The sequence below is a fragment of the Mus pahari genome, chromosome 3 (assembly GCF_900095145.1).
Source record: "Mus pahari chromosome 3, PAHARI_EIJ_v1.1, whole genome shotgun sequence".
In the NCBI taxonomy this organism is placed as follows: domain Eukaryota; kingdom Metazoa; phylum Chordata; class Mammalia; order Rodentia; family Muridae; genus Mus; species Mus pahari.
This window is the reverse complement of record NC_034592.1, coordinates 18,923,038-18,947,432: the sequence shown is the minus strand read 5'-3', so window position 1 is coordinate 18,947,432 and position 24,395 is coordinate 18,923,038. Positions and strand designations below refer to the sequence as shown.

Sequence of the window (24,395 nt, the reverse complement as noted above, 5' to 3'; positions counted from 1 at the left end):
CTGGAACTCACTCTGTAGACCAGGCTGGCCTCAAACTCAGAAATCCACCTGCCTCTGCCTCCCGAGTGCTGGGATTAAAGGCATGCGCCACCACACCCGGCTGTGTGTCATCGTTTTTACTGCATGTATGTCTCGGTACCACTCAGTGTCTGATGCCCACAAAGGCCAAAAGAGGACGTTGGAGTCCCTGGAACTGGAATTATAGATATTTGTGAGCCATCGTGTGGGTGCTGGGAATGGAAACCAAGTCCTCTGGAAATGTAGCCAGTGCTCTCAACCTCTGAACCACCTCTCTATTCTAGGTGTAGGATTTTTTTTTAAGACAGTGTCTCATGTCATCCAGGTTGGTCTCAAACTTTAGCTGTGTAACCCAGGGTGTCCTTGAACTCTTCCTCCTCCACCTCCCAAGAGCTGGGATTACAGGTGTAAACTGGCATGCCAAGCTGTATAAGTTTTTACCCAAACTATTCCATTTCATCATTTTATTTATTGTTGGCCAACTCTAGAGACTGAGAAATAAACCTTGAGTTTGCCATCCAACTCAAAACCACTATAATCTAATATTTTGTAGACTATAGATTTAGAACTAGGATTTACAGGAAGCACAGTCTGAGCAGAAGATAGTGTCCTTTGAATACTGCTCCAGGCGTATTCAAAGGCCCTTGGGAGGGCCTTGTATTCTACAGCAGAGCTGCTCCTTAGGAGCTGGTTTGAGTCCTCAGCTACTGCCCTATGGCTCTAATGTGCTTTAGTAAGGACCTCTTCTTAGTGATGACTTGTGTCTTCTGAAAAATGACTGTTGTAAAAGCCAGTCACATGTGGCAAGCAAATCTGTAGGGAGCTATAAATGTAACTTTTATTTTCCTGTTGTAATTGTTGTCTGGGAGGCTTAGTGCCTTCGTTTGCTAACCTAGGTCGAGATCTGGAAGCTTCTAGACTCCATACAGTCTTATCTAGGCCTAAATGTTTTCAGCTTCTGAATTACTGCTGAATAAACTCCCCCTTTCTAGTTCTTTCTGAGCTCTGGCTGGCTGATTCAACTCAGTTGTTCTGGCTCAAACTCCTTTCCCAGCTGACTTACTAGATTTGCCTTTTCTCTCAGCCTCTAAATTCCTGCTTGGCCTCAAACTAACTCTAGCAATCTTATCTGTCTGGCTCCTTCTTGTTCTATGGCTCATTCCATCTTTACATGTGTTTCCCTTGTTCTCTCTTAAACATGTCTCTATAAAGCTCTCGAAGTAAAACTGCTTCCTTCCTCTCTGTGCTGCTCTCTCTTAGGTAGCCTGTCCTCATGAGAGTGGGGCATATCCCACTCCGTCAAATCTTTCTCTGATTTGTCACTTTTTCTGCCGCTCAATTAGACATCACTTTCAAACATGGGTGCTTCCTTCTTACAAACTAACTTGACCTTCATTGTTTGGGATTAAAGGTGTGTACTAAGGGCACATCTGTGTTCCAGCCAGAGGGAGTAAAGATGTGTGCTAAGGGCTGAGCCACACCACAACTAGAAACAGGTTCAAATTCCTGTAATAAGGGAATGCACAGAGGGTCCATGGATCTTTGCTTAAACTCGATTACACCTGAGTGGATGCTGTTCAGTAGTGGATGGAAGATATGACAGGCGTCTCCTGTGGCTTCATCTGGGCCTCCTATTTAACAGAGGCATCTTCCCCTTATCCTATCATTCACTCATTCCCATTTCCCCTGGCCCTGCAAGGTTTGAAGCCCACTGAATTTGTTTGTCTTCAGACAAAAATCTCTCTATGTAACCCTAGCCAGCCTAAACTTGCTTTGTACACCTTGAACTCACAGAGATCGGCCTATGTTTGCCTCTCAAATGCTGGGGCCTCCCAGAAGTGCGGACTGTCGTTCCTTGCTGAGGCACATTGAATTTCAACCTCACAGAATCAACTGCACAATTCTCCTCTCAAATGGGGGACTCTAAAGGAAACTAAACTATCAGACAGGCCCCACATACTGTGAGAGGACGTAAGACTACACTTATAAAGAAAACCAGCCTTGCCAGGAAATCAATGGCATGAAGTCACTGAGCAGCCAGGGCCTTATCCCCCTCAGGCCTGGAGGAAGCCAGCCAGAGTCCAACTGTTGAGTCAGCTGTGGCCATAAGAGGGCGGTGGTGTCCTTAAAGACATCCTACCCAAGCCGCAGGCCTCAGGGAGGTTCCCTAGACCAAAACACTGCTCCAGGTTCATCCTTCAGGGAAAGGCATTGACTTCCCCTTGCTCATCCTAGCAGCAGTCACAGCGCAGAGCTTGTGGCAGTGAGATGACACTGTGGACAGCTGATTATAGAGAAGGAAACTGGAGCTCAGGAAGGACTAGAATTCACATAGCAGCAGCAGCCAGCCTCATTCCGTCTGATACCAATTTTTCCTCAGAGATCTCACCATTAACCAAACATCTTCCAGGTGCTCTCTGGCCCTATCCTGAGTGCTCCCTGGTCCTGTGCTGAGTGCTCACTACTCCTGTGCTGAGTGCTCACTGCGCCTGTGCTGAGTGCTCACTGCGCTTGTGCTGAGTGCTCACTGCGCCTGTGCTGAGTGCTCACTGCTCCTGTGCTGAGTGCTTACTGCTCTTGTGCTGAGTGCTCACTGCTCCTGTGCTGAGTGCTCACTACTCCTGTGCTGAGTGCTTACTGCTCTTGTGCTGAGTGCTCACTGCTCTTGTGCTGAGTGCTCACTGCTCCTGTGCTGAGTGCTCTCTGGTCCTGTGCTTAGTGCTCTCTGGCTCTCTGCTGAGTTTTCCACAAGCACATTACTTACTTGTAACAGCCCATCTAGGAAGAGGTCATACTGTTTCCAATGACTGCCTGAGGCTACTTAGTCCCCAAAACAAACCTGGAGCTGGGACTAGAACTCAGATTTTTACCCAGCTGCTCTCTCTGCTCCACAATTATTCTTTCAGCAGCAGGCAGTGGAAGGGGCACCTAGAAACAGCTGTACATCTGGGATGGAGTGGGCACCTGAAAACAGCTGCACATCTGGGATTGGGGCTTATTAAACATGTGGACTTAAGCATTGCTTCTTTTTTTTGTTTTTTGCTTATTTTGCCTTTATTTGATAACTTGTGTTTGTGTGTGCTTACATACACCCAGGACAACCTGCAAGAGCAAGTTCCCCTCCACCACTCAGGCTCCTGGGATCAAAGTCAGGTTGTCAGCCACCAAGCCAGCATCCTCACCACCTCATCCACAGAAGAGCAGTTCAGAAGTCTGTGGTTTCAATGGCCAATCAGGTCTGCTCTATTTAGTGTGCTTTTACTTAGTTTATGGTTGGATATGCACACGTGTGTGCAGGTACATGTGTACAGAGGTCAGCATTAGGTGTCATCTTCTGTTGTTCTCCACCTTTTTTTTTTTTTCTTTTGAGACAGCAACAAAGAGACAACTCCACACTGTCACCTCTGAGGATTGCTGTAATCTTTTAGGAAGCTTGGCTTAGGCCCAACAAGGGTTTGTGGCTTTGACACAGGAAATAATCTTAGGACTAACAAGTGGCAAACAGAATTGAAAGTGTTATTGAAGACATTTTAATAGGGCCCTTAAGCTTGAGGGTTCTGTTAAGAGGAAGAGATGCACTCAGGAAGTAAGATATACCCAGGGGTGGGCATGGAACAAGGAAGGAGCACAGATCACTGTCTTAGCATTAGCTAAGAAAGGCGCACACCTTTGGTCCTGGCACTCGAGAGGTAGAGGCAGGCAGATCTCTGAGTTCGAGGCCAGCCTGGTCTACAGAGTGTTTCAGGACAGCCAGGGTTGCACAGAGAAACCCAATCTTGAAAAAAAAATCTAGAGCGGCTCTGATGATGATTTGAATGGAACTGTGACCAGAGAGGAACCACTAGGATTGCACAGAAGATTTAGAGCCCTTACCCTATAAATGGGATCTCTGGGGAGACGCCTAGAACACTGCAAGTTTATAGCTGGGAAAGGAGAAAGGCCTGAAGCAGATGTTAACCTCTGGAATTATTCTTTCTCTGTTGACAAGAAGCTTCAACAAGATTCCCAAGTCAGGGGCTGGTGAGATGACTCAGCGGGTAAGAGCACCGACTGCTCTTCCAAAGGTCCCGAGTTCAAATCCCAGCAACCATATGGTGGCTCACAACCATCCGTAACAAGATCTGATGCCCTCTTCTGGAGTGTCTGAAGTCAGCTACAGTGTACTTATATATAATAAATAAATAAATCTTTAAAAAAAAAAAAAGATTCCCAAGTCAGGGTCTCATTTACCCCCTAACCTCCCCATAGCTTCCCCTGCCTCTCTTCCCCGTCTCAGCTGCACATGGACAGCATCACTTCCACAGCACTGGGATTTCAGGCACTGGCACCATGCCCATCTTTTTATGTGGGTGCCACATGACTGCGGATGCTGCTGCATGGCACAGTTTCGGCTGCAGGAGCACCGGCAACCTGAACAATGCATCCCTGGATTTCCAGCGTAAGATGGTGTTGCTCTGTCTCGTGTACTTGTCTGTTTCACCTTTTTCTGTGTCATACTTGTCCTCAAATGCAGCTCTGGGAAAAGTTTCTAGGAAAGGGATTGAGGGCATTACTAGAGAAGGAAATGGCTCTGATGTCTACTAGAACCATACTGCTCTGCCCTGACCATCCAAGCAGCCAACCCAGGCGCATCCAGACAAGGGTTGTGGATGTGGAGGCTGACAGCCTTAACTGTTCACTGGGAAGTCTTAGCCAACGCCTGATAATTAAGTTGTACCAGAAACTATTTGAAGCAGGAAATGTTTTTTAGAAACCTGAAGTTTTAGTAGTTAAGACAATTGAAGACCCCAAGGAAAAGGAGCAGTGGGCCTGGGCCACTGAGGAAAGGGACATCCATTGAAAATACAAGGGATAGGATAAAGAAAGCAATAGCTGGGTCTATTAGTGAGCAATGGTGAGAGCCCGCAGAGGGAAGATCTCTAATAATAAGCAGTTGGATTTAGAGATAATATTGGGGAAATCTGGAAGATATATGTATAATTAAAAAAAAAAAAAAGGATGGATAGAAGCCGGGCGTGGTGGCACACGCCTTTAATCCCAGCACTTGGGAGGCAGAGGCAGGCGGATTTCTGAGTTCGAGACCAGCCTGGTCTACAAAGTGAGTTCCAGGACAGCCAGGGCTACACAGAGAAACCCTGTCTCAAAAAAAAACAAAACAAAACAAATAAATAAATAAAATAAAATAGATCTTTGGGTGAGCTTAATAAAGAGATTTTTCAAATTTAAGATGAGTTAAAATATGAATATTACTCTGACCTGTTTAGCACCTTTCTGTTCTGATGTGAATGCTGTAACCACAAGTTTATGCCAGATGACCTGCGATTTGGAGGTTTTCCTGAGAGTTAAGTTAATGTGTAATTTGCTAAAGCAGACACCGAACTGTGACTTTGTGTGTTCGTTGTGCTTTCTGGTAGCATAGTTACATGGGGGTTTTTAGGAAAAATAATGGGTTTGAGAGAAATAATGAAAGGGTTTTGATTATGTATTATTGTACAACAAGGAAATGTGTAACCAATAAAAGATTGAGGTGAACTCAGAGAAAAAAGGAAGACAAATCTGAAAGCTGTCTCCAAGCGCAATTTCAGAACAGCAATAAATCACCTGTCGGCTTGCACCTGCCTCGTTGCCTTAGACTCTGGTTTTGCACTGATCTGGTCCTCCCATTCTCAAGAACATGGGAAGGACTGAGGCTGGTCCGCAGCAGGTGCTAGCGAACTGAACTTGGCTGTTCCTGTTTGTACAGCATTTTACCAACAGCCAACTCCTGTCTCACACACACACACACACACACACACACACACATACACACACAAAGAGGAATAAACACAGACACATAAAAATACATACTACATGCCCACACATGTGCACATGCACACATACATGGGTGGGGGTACATACACGCACACACACACACCACTATCCAAACTACAAATTACGCACAACAGCAAGAGGGAGCTTTTAAAAAACAGAATCAAGCCAGGCATGGTGGCGCACGCCTTTAATCCCAGCACTCGGGAGGCAGAGGCAGGCGAATTTCTGAGTTCGAGGCCAGCCTGGTCTACAAAGTGAGTTCCAGGACAGCCAGGGCTACACAGAGAAACCCTGTCTCAAAACAAACAAACAAACAAACAAAAAACAGAATCAACTTCCATCCTCTTCTTCTTCCTTCTGGTAACTTCCCTTGACACCAGGAAGCAATTCTAAGTGCATCAACTCAGACCCTGCTTGTCTTGTTTGCACCACATTTCAGTGTCAGTGTTACCGCCCTCTTTATTCAGGGGTAATAGGGCTATATAAATCTTGGGGAGTGGCTAGGCGTTGAATGTACATTTTTGGCTGGGCTGAGGTGCTGGGAAGAGCTCATTTGCATGAAGAGGAATTCCAGGTGCTTGCTGGACTCCTTATAGGGAGAGAGGAAGTTAAACCCTGTGATTTGGCCACCAGGCTACGTGATGACCTCAGTTGTGGTGAAGGTGGGCCCCGTAGAGCTATGTGCCCTGGAGCATACAGGCCTGGAACAGGGAAGGAGCTATCCTAACTTCTGCCAGTCTCAAGAGATTTTTGGGATTTGAACACATCTCTACCTCGCTCTTATTACAGACCTGTCCCTGCTCCCCCACCCCTTTGCCCTCATACTTGCCCCACCCTCAAACACTCTGGCCTCCCCTTGGTCCCATGAGCTAACACTACCCATTGCTGGTTCAGGATGGGTTTTTGGTTGGCTTTTTTTCTGCATGGCCCCTCGTCTTGCAGGGAGGTGCTGGAGAAGGTGCTACCGGCCTCCTCCCCGGACAAGCCCTCAAGTCCCTCTTTCAACTCTGATCCTGTTTCATTTCTTGACAGTGGATCTTCTTCTTTGCTTATTGCTTTCTCCCCTAATCAGAAACAGACCTTTTCTGAGAATGGTCCAAAAATCAGGACTTTTGGTGGTGGTGGTGGTGGTTTGGTTTGGTAGATGTCTGTTTGAAGACAAGGTCTCATGCATCCAAAGCAGGCCTTGAACTTCTGACTCTCTTATCTCCTCCTCCCAATTGCTGTGATAGGCATGCATATTGCACCCGCTTTGCACAGTGCTGCGGATGCTAGACAAGCTCTCCACTGGTGCTCATGCATCCTCGCTGCTGGACAAACACTCAGTTTCTCTGCATGACCCCTTCGGGCCTAGGCCTTCAACTGACATTGAAGCTGCACCTTCACCAATGACCTCTCCTGGCCTCTCACAGTGCTAAGCCTCAGTTGCTCTCCATGACCCCTTCATGCCTTCAAAGTCAGTACCACCTGAGTGACATTACCAAGTCCAGCTGCAGCAAAAGGTACAATCTTGGCTATGTCTGGAACACAGCTTCTCTGTGCTCTCAGAAAACACTTCCCAGAAGATCTCACCTCAGTGATGCTGGTCTCTTCTTTTTTTTTTTTTTTTTTTTTTTTTTGGTTTTTTGAGACAGGGTTTCTCTGTGTAGCCTTGGCTGTCCTGGAACTCACTCTGTAGACCAGGCTNACTCTGTAGACCAGGCTGGCCTCGAACTCAGAAATCCACCTGCCTCTGCCTCCCGAGTACTGGGATTAAAGGCATGCACCACCACCACCACACCCGGCTGCTGGTTTCTTCTTAACCACTACTAATTTTTTAGCTCTGGTCAACCAGAATAAAGTATCCCAGGAAAGCCAAATTTTGCTTTAGTAGTTCTAGTATCTTGTTAATAACAGGCGATTCTTCAGCCTCTGCTAACCAGAGTCACAGAATCTTCCTTTACAATGACAAATGGGCACAATAGTCTTTAAAGTTCCTTTTGAAACTTTACAAGCCAGGGCTCCATCCTTCACACTGCTTTCAACATTCTTACCTTCCAAGCTCCCACAGAACATCCCACAGAGCTCTCGACAGTCAATGGTTCTTCTAGCCCAAAGTTCCAAAGTCCTTCCACAGTCTTCCCAAAAACAAGGTCAGGCCAGTCACAGCAATACCCCACTCATGGTACCAAGTTGTTTAGTAAGGTTTTCTAATACTGTGATGAAACATCAAAAAGCAAACTGGGAGGGAAAGGATTAAAGGTGCACCACTCCCATGTGGCTATTTCTTTCTTTTTCATAGTCATTTTCATGTCTGACTGTCTCACTTTATTAAAACAAATGTTGGGCACCCTTGAAACAGTCTTCAATACATTTTTTGCCTTGTTCTGTTTTGTTTAGACAACAAATTGATTTATGCATTTCTTGCATTTGAAGTACTCTTTAATGATATCCAACTATACATTGAGCTTGCCCCCTTCCTTGCTGAGCTAGTTCATAGCCTCCCCCACTTTATGTGGCTTCTCCTCTCAATTGGTTTTACAGAGGCTGAAGCATTCCCCTAGTTTCTTGTTTTCATCAACCTTAATTAGGCCACTTTGGTGCTCAGCACAAAGTTCCCCCACCAACTTGACATACATGGGCTTATCACAAGCAGATGAAAATACACCGATATGTAGAGAGAGTATCTTATGAATTGTATGGATCCATCTGTCAATTTAAAAACCTATGGCCTATAGGAATGGTTAGAACAGAAAGTGGGATATGTGGGAGGCAGGAAGAACTCTGGGATAGAGCCAGGCAGGGAGGATTAGCCTGGGAAGATAAGTTGATACCTGAGCACAGGCAATCAGCCATGTGGCAGAATGTAGGTTACATTCTGGGTTAGTTTGGGTTATGATCTAGTGAGAGTTGAGCCTAGCTCTATGGTCAAGGTATTTGTAAATATATTTTAAGTCTGAGTCATATTTCTGGGAGTGTGGGGCTGGGAGGAAGAACTGAACTTAACTTCTACACAGACGGGCACAGAACTTGTCTAAGGCTTTGGGAACTTCATGTATGCCACATGCCTGACATGTTGTGGTTGAGGCTGGTCTGTAGCAAGTCATGTACAGTATTTTTTTGTTTGTTTGTTTTTTTCGAGACAGGGTTTTTCTGTATAGCCCTAGCTGTCCTGGAACTCACTCTGTAGACCAGGCTGGCCTTGAACTCAGAAATCCGACTGCCTCCCAAGTGCTGGGATTAAGGCATACGCCACCACTGCCCGGCATACAGTAGTATTGATGTCCATCACATCCCCAGCAGCAATGCTTTCCTCGGTCATGGTGATGTCTGGATTACAAGTGAGACACACACACACACACACATATTCACATATACACATAAATATATACATATATATGTTTTTTGATACAACTTTTCTTTGTATATAGCTGGCTATCCTGGAACTCACTCTGTAGACCAGGCTGGCCTCAATCTCAGAGATCTGCCACCCTCTGTCTCCTGAGTGGTGAGATTGAAAGTGTGCCAAATCTTGAATGCACCAGGGCCTCTGCTTCAGCACAACTCTGGTGGCAGCAGGGTGAAAGCAATATTTGCTGAATGAATAAATAAACATATTCATTAGGCAGTTATCAGGTGCTCTGAGGACCACAAAACTGGACCCGTTGGTTGCTACCTCAGCAATCAGGGCACTGAGATGTTCTGAGATAATAGGGGGAGTGGCAAGGGAGGCCCAGAGAAGCCTCACTGGATAATGGTGGCATCTGAGTGAGCCTTGAAGGGAGGTGTTGGGATGAGTAGACGAGTGGATTCTATGTGAGAACGGCCAACAAGAACATCTGAAGAAGTGTGAAAAGAGATCCCTGGTAGCTGGAGCTTGGGGCTCTGTGAGCAGATTCTCATCCACACCCTGGCTTTACTTGGTGGTCAATGAAATCACAAAAGACTGGTTTCATTTTCCAAGCAGAAGTGTACAGAGATTTCTACCCAGGGATACACACTGGAGGTAGTACTTCTTTACAAACATTTGAAACAGCCCCCGTGTGTATGTGCAGATTTGTATGTACTGTGGCACACATGTGCAGAGGTCAGAGGATGACCAGGCTGTAGACATAAATTTTTTGCAACCAACTTTTAATAGGGGTTCAATTTCTCCTCTAGCCCACCACCAGCAGAGAAAATAGAAGAGAAAAGTTATTAGGATATGAGGAAGTAGACCTGCTCAGCAATAGTTCTTTGGGAGTGAGCTTGATATTCTTGTGCAGCAGTTCAGTCCCATAGCAAACATCAAACACAACTTAGCAGCACAGACCTGTCCTCTCGACAGGAAAACACCAGGCACGAACCAGCAGCTACAGTCCAATCCTTTCAGCAAGCAGACACCAGGCAGCTGTAGTTCAATCCTGAAGAAACCACCAGGCTCACCAATCCACCTGAGGCGAGACCGCAGAATCAGCAAGCTGCCACAGGAACCTCACAAGAAGTTCTTGGGCAAGTTTCTCTCAACAACATTATGTAAGGTGAACCAACACATACATGCCTTTAGCGAAGAATAGCGAGGTGGAACAAACCAAACTAAAGCTCATTGCTTGTCTCCCATTGGCTGTGAGGTCATATTTATACTCCTTCATCAAGAGTCCTTTCACGGACTATATCCAAACATCCTTTCACCCATGTCTGCTTAGGAAAACAGTTTTTCATGTGTTTGCTTTAGCATGACATCCTTCCACCTGTGTGCGCCAGCAAAACATCATTCAGCATAAGTAGATTTCTGAAGAACTAGAAGTTTCCACTTCACCAGGGAGTCTGGTTCTCCTCCCGTCTTGTGTATCCTGGGGATTGCACTGAAGCCGTCAGCTTGCGCACAGCCCCCTTCCCCACGGAGCCATCTCAGCCTCCTCTTAGGTTTCCTGAGTGTTATTTCAGCAGGATCATGAGCATCTCGCAGTTCAGAGTTCTTCAGTCCAGAGTGCTGGACCTGAGCACATACAAGGGAAGTGAGGCAGATGCCAGAAGTGCCTGTGTGCAACCAAAGCCCAGTCAGGACAGCCCACACAGCTTCCCCTGCCATCCTGGAATACTTGCTTCTGACGCTCTCAACAAACATGGAAGAAGCCAGACTCCCCTGAGATGGCCATGATGTAAGGAAGCAGTCAAGCATGGCAGCTTGCCAACAACTGTCGGGAACTTTCTCCACCCATGCACAGACTCATGTCCCAGCAGGCCAGCTCCAAGGCATACTCAAGGTATCTGTTCTCCTAGCTCAGGAGATCTTTGAGTAGAATCCAGGAAAGGTTTGAAGATGAGAAGAATTGACATTTCTGAGGAATGTACTGAAGTGGTGCTGGTGCTGCTGGTGCTGCTGGTGCTGCTGGTAGTGGCAAAAGCTATAAGCACACTCACCTACCAAAGACATTCTTGTATTTACTGAGCACTTACTCTGTTCCAGGCACACACTTGTATACTGTATTTGTTTATACCTGCTACCCTGTGACATCCTTAGAGCTAAGTATCTCCCCAAATTCCATCTGAGAAGGCTGAGGCACAGAGATGTTAGTTCATTGCCCAAGATCACACAGTAAATGGCTGAGTAGGGTTTCAAACTCAGACCATTGCCCTCTGTCTAGAATCCTCTGATATGGATTCCTGAGAAGAAATAGAATACAGGTCAGTGGTTAAAACTATTCCTAGTGTGTGTGATGCCTGAGCCTTGGTCCCTATTGTTATGAAAATGAGCAGAGGAAGAGGAGGAGGAAGGGAAGGGGAAGAGGAAGAAGAAGAAAAAGGAGGAGGAGGAGGAGGAGGAGGNGAAGGAGAAGGAGAAGGAGAAGGAGAAGGAGAAGGAGAAGGAGAAGGAGAAGGAGAAGAAGAAGAAGAAGAAGAAAAGATTTACCTGACAGATATCTGGTCCTCCAGAAAGAACTTGCTGTGCATGGTGACATATGACAGTCATCTCAGTATTCAAGGAAGCTAAGGCAGGAGGATTGCTTTGTGTTCAAAGCCAGCCTAGGCTACATAGTGAGTTTAAGACCAGCATGGGATATATAGAAGAGCCCATCTCAAAAACTAGAAAAGAAATAAGGTAATGTAAAGCATTCTGTCATCAGGAGGTGGAGGTTTGAATGAGGATCTCCCTCCCTCCACAGGCTCATATATTTGAATGCTTAGTCCTTGGCTGACGAACTGTTTGGGAAGGATAGGAAGTGTGACTTTGTTGGAGGAGGTGTGTCACTGGGAGTGAGCTTTGAGGCTTCCAAAGCCCACACCAGGCCCAGTGTCGCTTTTGCAGCCTGTGGATCAGGCTCTAAAGCTCTCAGCTGTTGCTATAGCACCACACCTGTCTGCTTCCCGTCGCGACGATCATGAATGACCCTCTCCCACTGTCAGTCAGCCTCAGTAAAATGCTTTCTTTTAGCCAGGCATGGTGGCACACATCTTTAATCCGAGCACTCTGGCAGTAGAGACAGTCAATGCTCTGTGATAGCGAGTTTTAGGACACCCAGAGCTACACAGGGAGACTGTCTGAAAACAACAAAAACCCACAAAGAAAATGCTTCCTTCTATACGAAGGAGGGAAAGGCTTAGGAGGGAGGAGTCCCGAGAAAAGTCACGGCACCTGCAAGCTAACTTGTCAGCTGCCCCTCTGTGCCATGACTTCCAAAGTATAAGGGTCTTTCTTTGGCCATGCACTCCACACTGGGAACTTCCAAAGAGGGGTGGCTTCTATGACAAATGTGAATTCCCATGTGCACAAGTGCAAGGCTGGTGAGGACACATGGGAGGTGTACCTGTCGGTTCAGTGTATAGATAGGATGATTCCAGTATGTCTGACAAAGGCTGGAACACAGGTGTGAACTTAACACACTACAGCCCACACATCTGACTGACCCAGAAGTCCTCGAGGAGACCAACAGGCCTAACCTTACCCAGCCCTGAACTCTCGCTGGCCTTACCCTGTCCTTCCGACTCCTTGGTCTTCACTAAGGTAGGTGTAATGGTTAGTGATGTCATCCTCACAGGATCTAGAATCACTAGGGAGAGGGGCATCTGAGCATGCGTATGGGGGGGTTACCATGGTTACTTTAATGGAGTTAGAGGGACTAGCTCACTGTGGACCACTCCATTCCCTGACCCAGATCCTGGATGGAGAAAAGGGACTGAGCAACGTGTGTCTCCATTCACTGTTCTTCTTGCTGTCGCTGTGGTGTGAGCAGGGGGTTGGGGCCGCTGCTGTTTTAATTCCCCCACCATATGTACTGTACTTTGAACCAAAATAAACCCTTTCTCCTTTAAGTTGTTTCTGCCAATGTGTCACAGTTCAGGAAAAGAAACTAAGACCCAAAGCCTGAAAATGGATGTAGCAGGTTACTTAGGAGGTCTAGGACTCCTGGTGATCCATATGGCCTACCGCTGCCCCCTTAAACCAATCCAAGTTGGTTATGAGAACAAACAACTCCTAAGCCATGTGTAAGTGAGTAAATTGTACCGGAGGGACCCCGCACTGCAGCTGGCTAAACTACAAGAACTCTGTCCTGCTCCTTCACTATTCCCAGTCACTCTGCACTCTGGCTTTTCTTGGGGACAGCAGCTTTTCCTTACCAAAGGGACAGCAGTGAATTTTAGCAGTAGTCAGCAGAACAAACCCTCTAGCCATTTCCAAATGTCCCCACTGTCCCCAAATGTCCCCACTGTTCCCAAATGTCCCTACTGTTTCCAAATGTCTCCACTGTTTCCAAATGTCTCAGACATTTGGACCTTGCACCCGGGTAGGGACCAAGTGATACATGTTCCAAGTAATTTTTATTTTAGAATACAAGAGAAGTACAAATGTATTTACAGTTTACATATACAATCAAATAATATATATCACAGTTTCGTAAATATCATCTTAGATAAACATTTACAAAGTTAAAGTGACCGTTTTCTGGGAGTAGAACACACTTTTTTTGAAAACTCTATACATGTTATACTTTTTGTTAATATTATTATAGTTTTGTGGGTTGTTTTTTTTTTTTTTAAATTATTATTACAAACGCCCTGGTGTTTGGATGGAGTGTGTGTGTGTATGTGTGTGTGTGTGTTGGGGGGACAGGAATTCTGGTAAATGACAAGGTTTGTGACACCAGAGGGCGCCCACGGACAGAGCAGGGAACGGTGTGGCCAGGGGCAAGTGGGAATGTGGGCTCCTGGAGAAGAAACCTGGGGCCCTCGCGCGCCTCAGACAAACTTTCTGGGTGGAGAAGCCAACCTCGGCTCCAGACAGCCCTGTATGGTCGCTCCTTCTCTTGTTTGGGGACTTAGGAGGGTGGAAGTGAGAGTGCCTCTCCATTCCTAAGCTCAGAAGACAGGAGAGATTTAGGAGAGGGAGCACTGGTCTAATTCCTGCGTTCTATAGATGGGGAAACTGAGGCTCCAAAAGGGTCAGGGTCTTGCCCAGGGGTTATGGTGAATGTCTCTTGTGACTCCACTCTCAACCTGCCCAGCACACTTCAAAAAATATATTGGCATCTCGTCCTTCCCTGGGAGCTGGAGACTAGGGAAAGTAGCCTGAAGGAAAGCAGGGCCCCGGATGACCAGGTCTCTCCCGGTCTGTGCTAATCACCTTAGGGCTCCAATCGCAGCCAAGGGTCAACGTCATTCCCTCCACTCGCGACACATCAAGACACCATTCCCAGGAGGCAGAGATAAAGCACCGCCCGCCCCGGGCCCACTCTGGGCCAAGGAGGTAGCTCTCTCTTCCACTCCCAACTATTCAGCTCTCTTTGGAGATCGTCTGCCCCCCCCCCCCGTCCTGTCGTCTAGGACAGAGATGTCCGCGTGGGAACGCGGCCCTGCAGGAGGGACACTCCGCGATGGGGCCGGGCGTGAGGACCGGCTCTCAAGAAGAGAGGACAGGGCAGCAGCCACACCAGCCGGGTGGCCTGGGCAAAGGGGACGTCTCCCCTCGGCGTTCTCCTCTGCGAGACGGATCAGGAGTGGGTTCCGGGTAGCCGGCCCCTCGGCGGTGCGCAGCGCGGGGCGGGGGGGTCGGGTCCGTCGCAGCGGCGGCGGGGAGGCGCGTGCGCGTGGGGCGCGTGCGCGGCGCTCACAGCACCATGGCCGGCAGGTGGTGCGCCGCGGCGGCGGCAGCGGCGGCGGCGGCGAGCGCGGGCGCGTGAGCGTGGGGCGCGGGGAGCGCGGGCGAGTGCGCCTGCAGCGCGGTGCTGGGCGGCCGGTGGCGCGCGCTCTTCTGGTGGGCGCGCAGGCCGGCCAGCTGCGAGTAGGCGCTCTGGCACACCTGGCACTTGTAAGGACGCTCGCCCGTGTGCAGGCGCACGTGGTTGCGCAGCGTGGACGACTGGCTGAAGCGGCGGTTGCAGAAGCGGCACACGAAGGGCTTGTCCAGCGTGTGGATACGCATGTGCGAGCGCAGGTTGCTGCGCGAGTTGAAGCCGCGGTGGCAGATGACGCATCGCATGCGGCCCGCGGTGCCGGTCGCGGAGTCTGCCGGGTGGAAGTCCTCTGGCCGCGCGGGCGGAACGCGGGACCCACGGAGAGGGCGGGAGGGAAAGAAAGAAGCCCGGTTAGCACCCCACGCCGTGAGACACACAGCCTCAAGGACGCAGCGGGTCATGGCTGTGATCTAACAGCAGCCAGACTGCAGCGGGGTCCCCAGCCTGGGAGGATTTATTTGGTGGCCTCAGGAAACCTTAGACATCTCATCCGAAAGATGGGAGGTAGTCCAGGCATAGTGGCCCAGCACTTCGGGAAAGGGGGGAAGGGGTGGCTGGGCTAAAGGCATTCATTTGCCACCAAGCCTGATGACCCAAACTGCATTCCCTGGACCCACATGGTTAAGGACAGAACTGACTCCCACTAGTGTCCTCTGACCTCCACGTGCTCACCGTGGCATGCATGCCTATATGTACACACAAATAAGTAAAATGTAAGAATAAAATAAAGTTAAAAAACAAACAAACAAACAAACAAACAAAAAAACTATGGTCTTGTAGAACCACTAGGGGCTAGGGAAATTTTGCAAGTTCAGTCAGAAAAATGGCAGACACTAGAAGACTTCTGTGCTGGTCCCTTTGCCTTGGTGTGAGAATTGCCTGGGTCCTAAAAGCCATCCACAAAGGATAACAACTATGACACCCCTAAAAAGCCCTCTCATCTTTCACATAAATATTGGCTGAGTACTCAGCGTACCTGGAAACTATGCTTTGTCCATTTTCTCACTGAAAATAGAAACAGGGGCATTCAGAGAAGGGGTGTGTCGGTAAACACTAGCACATAGAGCCTCAGGCCCCTTTCTTTCTTTCCTTTTCCTTTTCTTTTCTTTCCCCTCTTTTTATTTTGAGACCTGGTTTCCTGGTATAGTCCTGGCTCCTGAAACTAACTCTGAAGACCAGGCTGGGCTCAACCCCAGAAATCCACCTGTGTCTGCCTCCAGAATGCTAAGATTAAAGACGTGACCACCATTGCCAGGCTTGCTTCTCTTAAAATAGATAAATAAATGGGTCAGAGAGATGGCTCAGTGGTCGAGAGCACTGCCTGCTCTTACAGAGGATCCAGGTTCAATTCCCAGCACCCACATGGCCGCTCATCATTGCCTGTAACTCCAGTTCCAGGAGCTCTGATACCTTCCCACAGACATGCATGTATCGATGCATATAAAATAAAAATAAATAAATCATTTAAAAGTAAACAATCGCTGGGAGTGGTGGTGCACGCCTTTAATCCCAGCACTTGGGAGGCAGAGGCAGGCGGATTTCTGAGTTCGAGGCCAGCCTGGTCTAGAGAGTGAGTTTCAGGACAGCCAGGGCTACACAGAGAAACCCTGTCTCGAAAAATCCAAAAAAAAAAAAAAAAAAGGCAACAATCAGGCATAATGACACACCCTTGTAATCCCAACATTAGAGGCAGAGGGAGGAGAATCAGAAGTTCAAGGTCATCTTTAGCTATCTAATGAGTTTGGAGGCCAGCCTGGGACCCGTGAGACACCCTGCCTTTAAAAAAAAGTCACAAGGATTTTGTAGGGTTTGGGAGGGTGACACTCATCAAAGGTTTCATTTCAGCCTGGGGCGGGGGCAGTCCAGTTATCTCTAGACTCAACAGGACATTGGTCTTGAACCAGTAGCTTCTATACAATAAGCCCCGTCTCAAGACACACAGGCTCATTCTACCCTCCCTCTTCAGAGTACAAACCTTGCAGCTAATTGATGCCCTACACCAGGACCTGGACAGAGCTGGAAGGGGGCATAGAGAAGCCCTCGCCCCATGCCTTCTCTTTATAGACGAGGAAGCTGAGGCACAAAGCCAGACTCAGCAGCCTGCAGCTGAACTAGACACCAATGTGTGTTCCTGCTGTCCTGCCCCGCTCTCAGGCCACACCTGTCACCTCTCTCAGGTGTCCTCCTCTGCCCACAGACAACCTAACAGGCCCAGAAAGCAAGCCTGCCTGCCTGCCTTTCCCCGTGCTCAGCCTACACTGGCTGCTCTGGGAGAAGCGCTCTTCTGTTTGACCAGGAGCTCCCAGTGCACAGTGCTGCTGGATGTTGAAGCAGGGTTCCCAAGGCTAGGAGGTGTCCTGTCGCCTAGCTCTCCCCTCCTTGGACCTTTGTCACTAGGACCTCCTGGCGAATACTGAATGCCTACCATGCTTGTTTTTCTTCTGCTCCTCCTCCAGGCCTGGCACACCTGGGATGCCCAGGAAGGTGTTGTGGGAATTTCCATACCACACCAGCAGCTCCTGGTCTGGAGGGATCATCTGCAAGAAGAGAGGCATGAAGAGGTCAGGGGGTGGCAGCTGCTGGCAGGAGGCAAGGGGTTTCTCTACACATTTCTGCACCACACCCGGGGCCTGAGAAAGCCAAAGCTGGCATGATCTTACTGACATATCCCTGGCAAACTGTGTGGACATTGAAGGCCCCGGGACATTGTCCCCTCTCTTCCTCTCTCGTAACCCAGGTCATCTCATCATTTCTGTCCAGTTTCACAAAAATATCCAAATGGATGGCCACAAGAAAACAAAAGAAAAAGAGCTCAGGCCCTGTGGGGCGGGTGGGGGAAGGGGCTAGCTCAGCTGTAGAATGCGTGCTTAGCATAAGCAAAGGCCTGGACTAGATCCCCAGCTCTGCATAAAACAGTCACTGTAGTCACTGTCATCCCTGCACTCAGAGGTAGAGGCAGGACCACCAGAAGTTCAAGGTCATGATTGGCTACATAGCCAGATTGAGACCAACCTGGAATTCGTAAAACCTTGTCTCAGGGGGACTGGTGAGATGGCTCAGTGGGTAAGAGCACCCGACTGCATTTCCGAAGGTCCTGAGTTCAAATCCCAGCAACCACATGGTGGCTCACAACCATCCCTAAAGAGATTTGACTCCCTCTTCTGGAGTGTCTGAAGACAGCTACAGTGTACTTACATATAATTAATAAATAAATCTTTAAAAAAAAAAAAAAGATCTTGTCACAAAAAGAAGGGGGAAAGCTCCACAAGCAGAAGTAACAGGAGATAAAATCATCTAGAATCCGCCCCCCCCCCTTTTAATCCAGAGTCAGTCAGCACTCAGGGTCCTAGGGCAGAGTCAGATATTTCTAAGGAGTGTGGACTGTGGGGTACCCTATGGCTATACCCTGCCTGATAATGTTTCAGAAACAGCTCTTACATCAAGTGGTATGGAGGTAGCACTGAGTCACACAGCACAGGGCTGCCTGCGGGGCTTCATGTACCATAGGGCATGTGCTAAGAAGGAAACCTTGGGATTGCCACCCACCTCCACCTCTGGAAACACCAGAATAGCATTCAACGCTGTGTCCTAGGTGCAACATCAGGAAGCCCAGAGCCGCCGGGCGTGGTGGCGCACGCCTTTAATCCCAGCACTCGGGAGGCAGAGGCAGGCGGATTTCTGAGTTCGAGGCCAGCCTGGTCTACAAAGTGAGTTCCAGGACAGCCAGAGCTATACAGAGAAACCCTGTCTTGAAAAACAAAAAACAAAACAAAACAAAAAAAAGCCCAGAGCCGGGCTGGTGAGATGGCTCAGTGGGTAAGAGCACTGACTACTCTTCCGGAGGTCCTGAGTTCTAATCCCAACAACCACCAGAAGCCCAGAGCCTGTGGCCAGGCTTGAGGCTGGGCTGTCCTCAGCCGAGACAGCTTCCGATCAGGAGAGTTTGGTGGCCCTGATCCAAGGGAACTGAGGAGCCTGCTCTCCCGGTAGGACAAGCAGGAGAGAACAGCCCTGAGGCCACGGTTCCTGGAGGTCCTTCTGTGAGGTACCCAGTGAGACTCGGACAAGGCCTGACGACGGCTGCCTCATTTCCCTGTGAGATTCTCTTTTAGCTGAAGCACAGGAGACCAGATGAGAGTGGGGAGACAGCTCACTTAGTATTTGCCTTGGAAGCATAAGCTTATGAGACTGAGCTCCAAAGCTCACATGAAAAGAGTAGGCTTGATGGTACACACACTTGTAATCCCCGTGCTGGGGAAGTAGTGGTAGATCCCTGGAGTTTTCTGGCTAGTCAGTTGAGACTAATTGCCAAGCCCTAAGCCAGCCAGAGAGCCGTCTCCAAGAACAAGGCTTCCGAGCAACAGCACCTGAGGTTGGTGTCTGACCTGCACACTCTCGTACACACACATCACACACAACACGAGCATATACGCATACATATATACAAAGAAAAATCACCACCCATGGCTATCTGGAGCCACCCCAGAGGAGTGGTCAGGTAGAGTTTCTTCCCTTTGTGTGTGCCTGAGAACCTTGGGTCCACCTTCCGTGGAGAGAGCCCAGAAGGCTTGCCTCATCCCTACCCACCAGGCTCTGAAAGGAGAGCGAGGAGTGAGGGGGCAGGGAACTGCAGGTATCCTGGCTGCGGCTCCCCTGTCAAGAGCAGCTTAGCCTCCTCATGTCTCTTCACACTAACCCTTAGCCTTTAGCATCATAGGAGCACAGGGGTGTGTGTGCGCGTGCATGCGTGCGTGTGTGTGTGTGTGTGTGTGTGTGTGTGTGTGATCAGTCCCATTGGGGAGGTTAAATATGAAACACAAGCACAATTCATAAACAAGCAAAATGAGGCAGTGTCTCAAGGCAGCAGGCAGCTTAGGACCTGGCACCAGAGCTAGACAAAATCCTCCTGCCTCCCTTTCACAGTCATGGTCACCGCCCAAGAGACCAGAGGGTCAGAGCTGGAGGCCTCTGAGAGAAGAAAGGGCCCGTGAGAGCCTCCGAGAAGAAGATGACAGAGTCCAAGTATTTAAGATATTGATCGAGGGCTTGTTTGTTTGTTTTCACGATATGGATTGGGAAAGAGACTACTGTACAAGATGGATCTCGTGTCACCGGGTCCTTAGGTGTGACCTTAAAAGTCTCTAAGCAACAACAACAAAAAAAAAAAAAAAAAAAAAAAAAAAAAAAAAAAAAAAAAAAAAAAAAAAAAGAAGAAGAAGAAGAAAAACAAAACAAAACAACAACAACAAAAAAGTCTCTAAGCATGTCTCTTGAAGCAGCCTCTAGGCCATGTGCACACACCTTGTAGGAGATGAGCTACAGAGTCCCCCACCCATCACACACACACACACACACCGAGCTCTGGTGTGGGCTGTTGGAGGGGACACTCAGACTCTTTGACTTGTAAAACAGAACAGTCCCTACTTCACAGGCCTCCCTGAGAGCTGTTGGGTCCTGGGGGCCACAAGCGCAAAGCTCTCAGTACCGAAGCTGTGGAATTGCTGCAGTTTTCCTGGCGTGGGGATGCTCCAGAGGAACTAGCATGATCTGGGCACACTGAATCACTGCAGTGAAGCCCAGGGCCACGGGCAGCATGCAAGTCCATGGTACCCAGGCCTTTGCCTTCCATGCCTATGAAGCACTGGCTCTCAGAGTGTGTGAAGCTCGGGGTTTGGTCTTCAGCTCCATGTAAGCCAGATGTAGGGCCCAGCACTGAGAAGTTAGAACCAGGAGGATATAGGAAGTTCAAGGTCTTCCTCACCTAAATATCAAATGGCTTGGTCTCAAGACCAGCCCAGGCTATATCAGCTCCTGTATAGGGGGCCTGGAATGGTGGCTCAGAAATCAAAAATACTGCCTGCCCTTTCAGAAGACCCAGGTTCAGACCCCAGAACCTACATGATGGTGGCTCGCAACCATCAGGAACTCCCTTTTCAAGGGATCTGACATCCTTTTCTAGACTCTGGGGACTGCAGACATGTGCATGGTGCACAAGCATTCATGCACGCAGAACAGGCATACACATAATAAAACAAATGTTATTTAAATCTAAGAAACAAATACTAAAATCAGTTTGATTCAACTTAGGCATTAAACTTCATGGACACAAAGGCTAACTGTGCCACAGGGTAAATGATGGAAGGGTTCTTTCTCTTCTGCACTGAGTGCCCAGCCATTGCCTCTGCCTCCCTCTGTGTGTTTCCCCCCAAAACATGTCATTTTGATACTTTGAGAAAAATGCTGATTTAGGTCACTATGGAGAGACTAGGTGACTTCTATCTTTGTAAGATCTATGTTAAAAATGAGCATGTATCGCATCTATATATCTGGAAATGCAAGTGTGATAACAAGCAAGACTTTTCAGAAAGGGAAGCCTACTAATTAGAATGCACTGGAATTGGGGGAAAAAATAACCAGCCTCAGACAGCTAGAGCCTGTGAGCAGTGGAGGAGGCCCACATCACCTTCACAAAGAAACAGGACTACGAGTTCTTTGAACTTCAGAGCCTGGAACCCCTGTACCTCTGGTCTCCACTTAATAAATACCAAAATTAATTTATTCAACTTAAAAACTAAAGTCCATGGGCATAAGGTGGTAAATAGTGGGGAGCTCTGGATGCTCCTGCTCCGGATGCCCAGTTGTTACTGATGCTCTCTGGGCGTGTCCTGCATCCACCAGAAGCCTGTGTTGGAGCCCAGAAGACCCCCAGAGCCTGCACCCGCTTCTCTGACATCCTGAGAGTACTGTCCAGAGACCACCTCAGTGCACTGAACAGTCGCAGTCCCCAGCAGGCTCTGTTCCTACTGAGTTTAGCTTTGGTCCAGGTTAGGCTCTCTGCACTAGGGCTGGGAGCCTGAATCAGCTGCTTACTCATGTTTCTGGGAACAGAAGATTGGTTTGGGACATACCATGAACCAAGCAATCCCCAAAGGAACTGATAGCCAGTTCATAAAATCCACTCTGTGAAACTGAGGGAAACAGCCTTGCCTGACTCCCGCCGCCAAGCCTTAGGCCCGCTGGCTAACTCCTAACGTTCTGGTCAGCCTTAACTTGAATCCTGCCCCATTTCAACGACAGAAGGGCAGTGACAGGCTTTCAGGTTTGCTTTCCTAATACAAATTCATGACACCCCATGGAGCATGCTCCCGAGAGGCAGCCTGCCCCTGACACCTGCCCCTTCCCGGGGTGACACAGAAGCATCTCTGTGTCATCTGGATGATCATCCGTTTCCATTGTGCCTGACAGATGTCCTGACACACCAATTAATAGAGCCCCGACAAGAAGATGCCGGCCAGGGAGGCCACACACAGCTGGCCGTCCAGCTCTGGAGCAGGAACCGCTGGGGTTCAAATCACAGCTCCAGACTCTCTCTGAACCTCGAACCTTCATTTCTTCATCATTAAGATGGGGACAGAGATGCAGCAAAGCTCAGCCATGCAGGACCTATTCAGTATGTATAAGGCCCAAGGGTTCAATTCGCAGAACCATTTAAAAAAAGTAAATAAGCCCTGGGCTCAGTCCCACTACGAAGCCAGAGTTGCTTAGACCTTCGAAAATGTTGCCAGTGTGGTGTCGGCACAGAAGAGATGTCTGATGTCATAACGATGTCTGCGCACAACATTAATGGGGCCGATCATCAATGGTGGTACTCATCAGAACCACTACTGAGCGAGGTCAAAAGGAAAATGGTGCTTATCCTCAGAGCTGAGAAAAGAGGTGAGGCTCTTGGAAAAATAAAGGGCTCAGCTGCCCTGGAACAAGAGAAAATGGGAAAGCCCACATTTCAGGGCAACCATTTGCCAATACAATACAATAAAACGGAAATGGGATGGACTGGGAATTTTCTTCCCCCACATAGAGATAACAGATTCCTCCAGCTTCCCCTCGTGCCAGTTTCTTGCCCAAATCATTTGCTTCCCCGTGAATCACTTTTGCTTTCCTGGAAGAGGTAGGTCCCTGTGGACACACTATCACTCGGGTTTATTCATTCAATATTTATTGGCCCCGCCTGCTTTGTGCTAGGTGCTGTCTAGAAACACCATTTGAAGCACCTGAGGTGGGACTGAGTGTCCAGGCAGATGCAAAGTCAGAAGGTTTCGCCCTCCTCACCTCCACCTGGGAGGCAGAATTTGGAACAGGTACTCTAGTACTGGCCTGAGTTCCCAAACAGTCACCTCTGTCTCCATTTAGAGTTCATGATTTGTATTTGTGGGATGTCCTAGTGTCTTCTTCCTACTGAAGAGAGACAACAACGTTTTGGCAAATATGTTACTGTTGGGTTACTGTTGTGAAATACAAATAACGCTCACTCATGAGCAGGAAGACCAAGTAAACAGATTGTCACAAAGCCCCCTCTCCTTGGCTAACAGCCCCTCAGCACACACAGACCAAACAGCAGATTAGACAAGACTTCCCAGGAGCCGCCTAGGTGAACACAAATCTGTCTGGTCATACCCGGACATATAAGTGGAATTCTGACATTGTGATAATATGGGTTGAGACAATTGCTGGTATGGAAAAAATGTGCCCAACATCATTTATGAAAAGCAATTTGGGGCTGGGTATGTTGGCAAATGCCTTTGATCCCAGCACTCTGGAGGCTGAGCTAGGCAGCTCACTGTCAGTTTGAGGCCAGACTGGTCTACATGAGTTTCAGGGCTACACAGTGAGCCTGGCTGGCCTGAACCTCACTATGAAGACCTTTACCAGGGTCTGACCCTTGGTCTTCCTGCTGGTCACAAGCACTGTTTATATTTCATAACAGTAACCCGTGTTAATTGCCCGTTACATGGGGGGAAATGTCTCTTGTCAGTAGGAGTAATACACTATGGCTCCTGTAGGACATTCCACAAGTACAAAATCATGGAACTCTATATGGGGACAGAGGTGAGACCCTGTCTTACATTTTTAAAACAAAATTTTTTAAACAAAAGAAAGAAAAGTAATTTGTAAATGTTTTGTATTTCCTTGTCCCCTTCTGAGCAGAATGGTTCACTCTAAGCAGTACAATGCCCTGCAAGAGGCATATGTGTGATATGTAGATAGGTGTGGGTATATGGCCAATGGGACTAAAATAAAATGTACAGGTTTATAAAGTTTTATATACTTAAATTTCTGATAAACATAAACTTTCCCCCTAATTATACAAATTTTAATTCCTTCCTGGAAATATTCTTGCCCCCTGAATTCATACTTCTGGATAAATGTTATTCATCTGTCCTGATTTATCTTTGACTCGCACTAGTCAGACATGTCTAGTATGATGGGGTTCAAGCCACCTGTCTGTCCCAGGTAAATGCTAACATGGCATAGAAATTCTTGGCCAGGCTCCTGTGTCTGTGTCCATGTCCGTGTGTGTGTGTGTGTGTGTGTGTG

General features: G+C 48.2%; 1 protein-coding gene across 1 annotated transcript in view; it reads right to left on the bottom strand.

Moving 5' to 3' along the window:
* Window positions 1-13,589: 13,589 nt before the first annotated feature.
* Prdm12 (PR/SET domain 12) overlaps window positions 13,590-24,395 on the bottom strand; it is a 16,102-nt gene continuing 5,296 nt past the window's right edge. The window contains exons 4-5 of the mRNA XM_021194364.2: window positions 17,446-17,557; window positions 13,590-15,309 (exon numbers count right to left, since the gene is read on the bottom strand). Of these exons, the coding sequence (XP_021050023.1) occupies window positions 14,894-15,309; window positions 17,446-17,557 (528 nt within the window). The 3' untranslated portion in view covers window positions 13,590-14,893. The remainder of the gene's footprint in view (window positions 15,310-17,445; window positions 17,558-24,395) is intronic.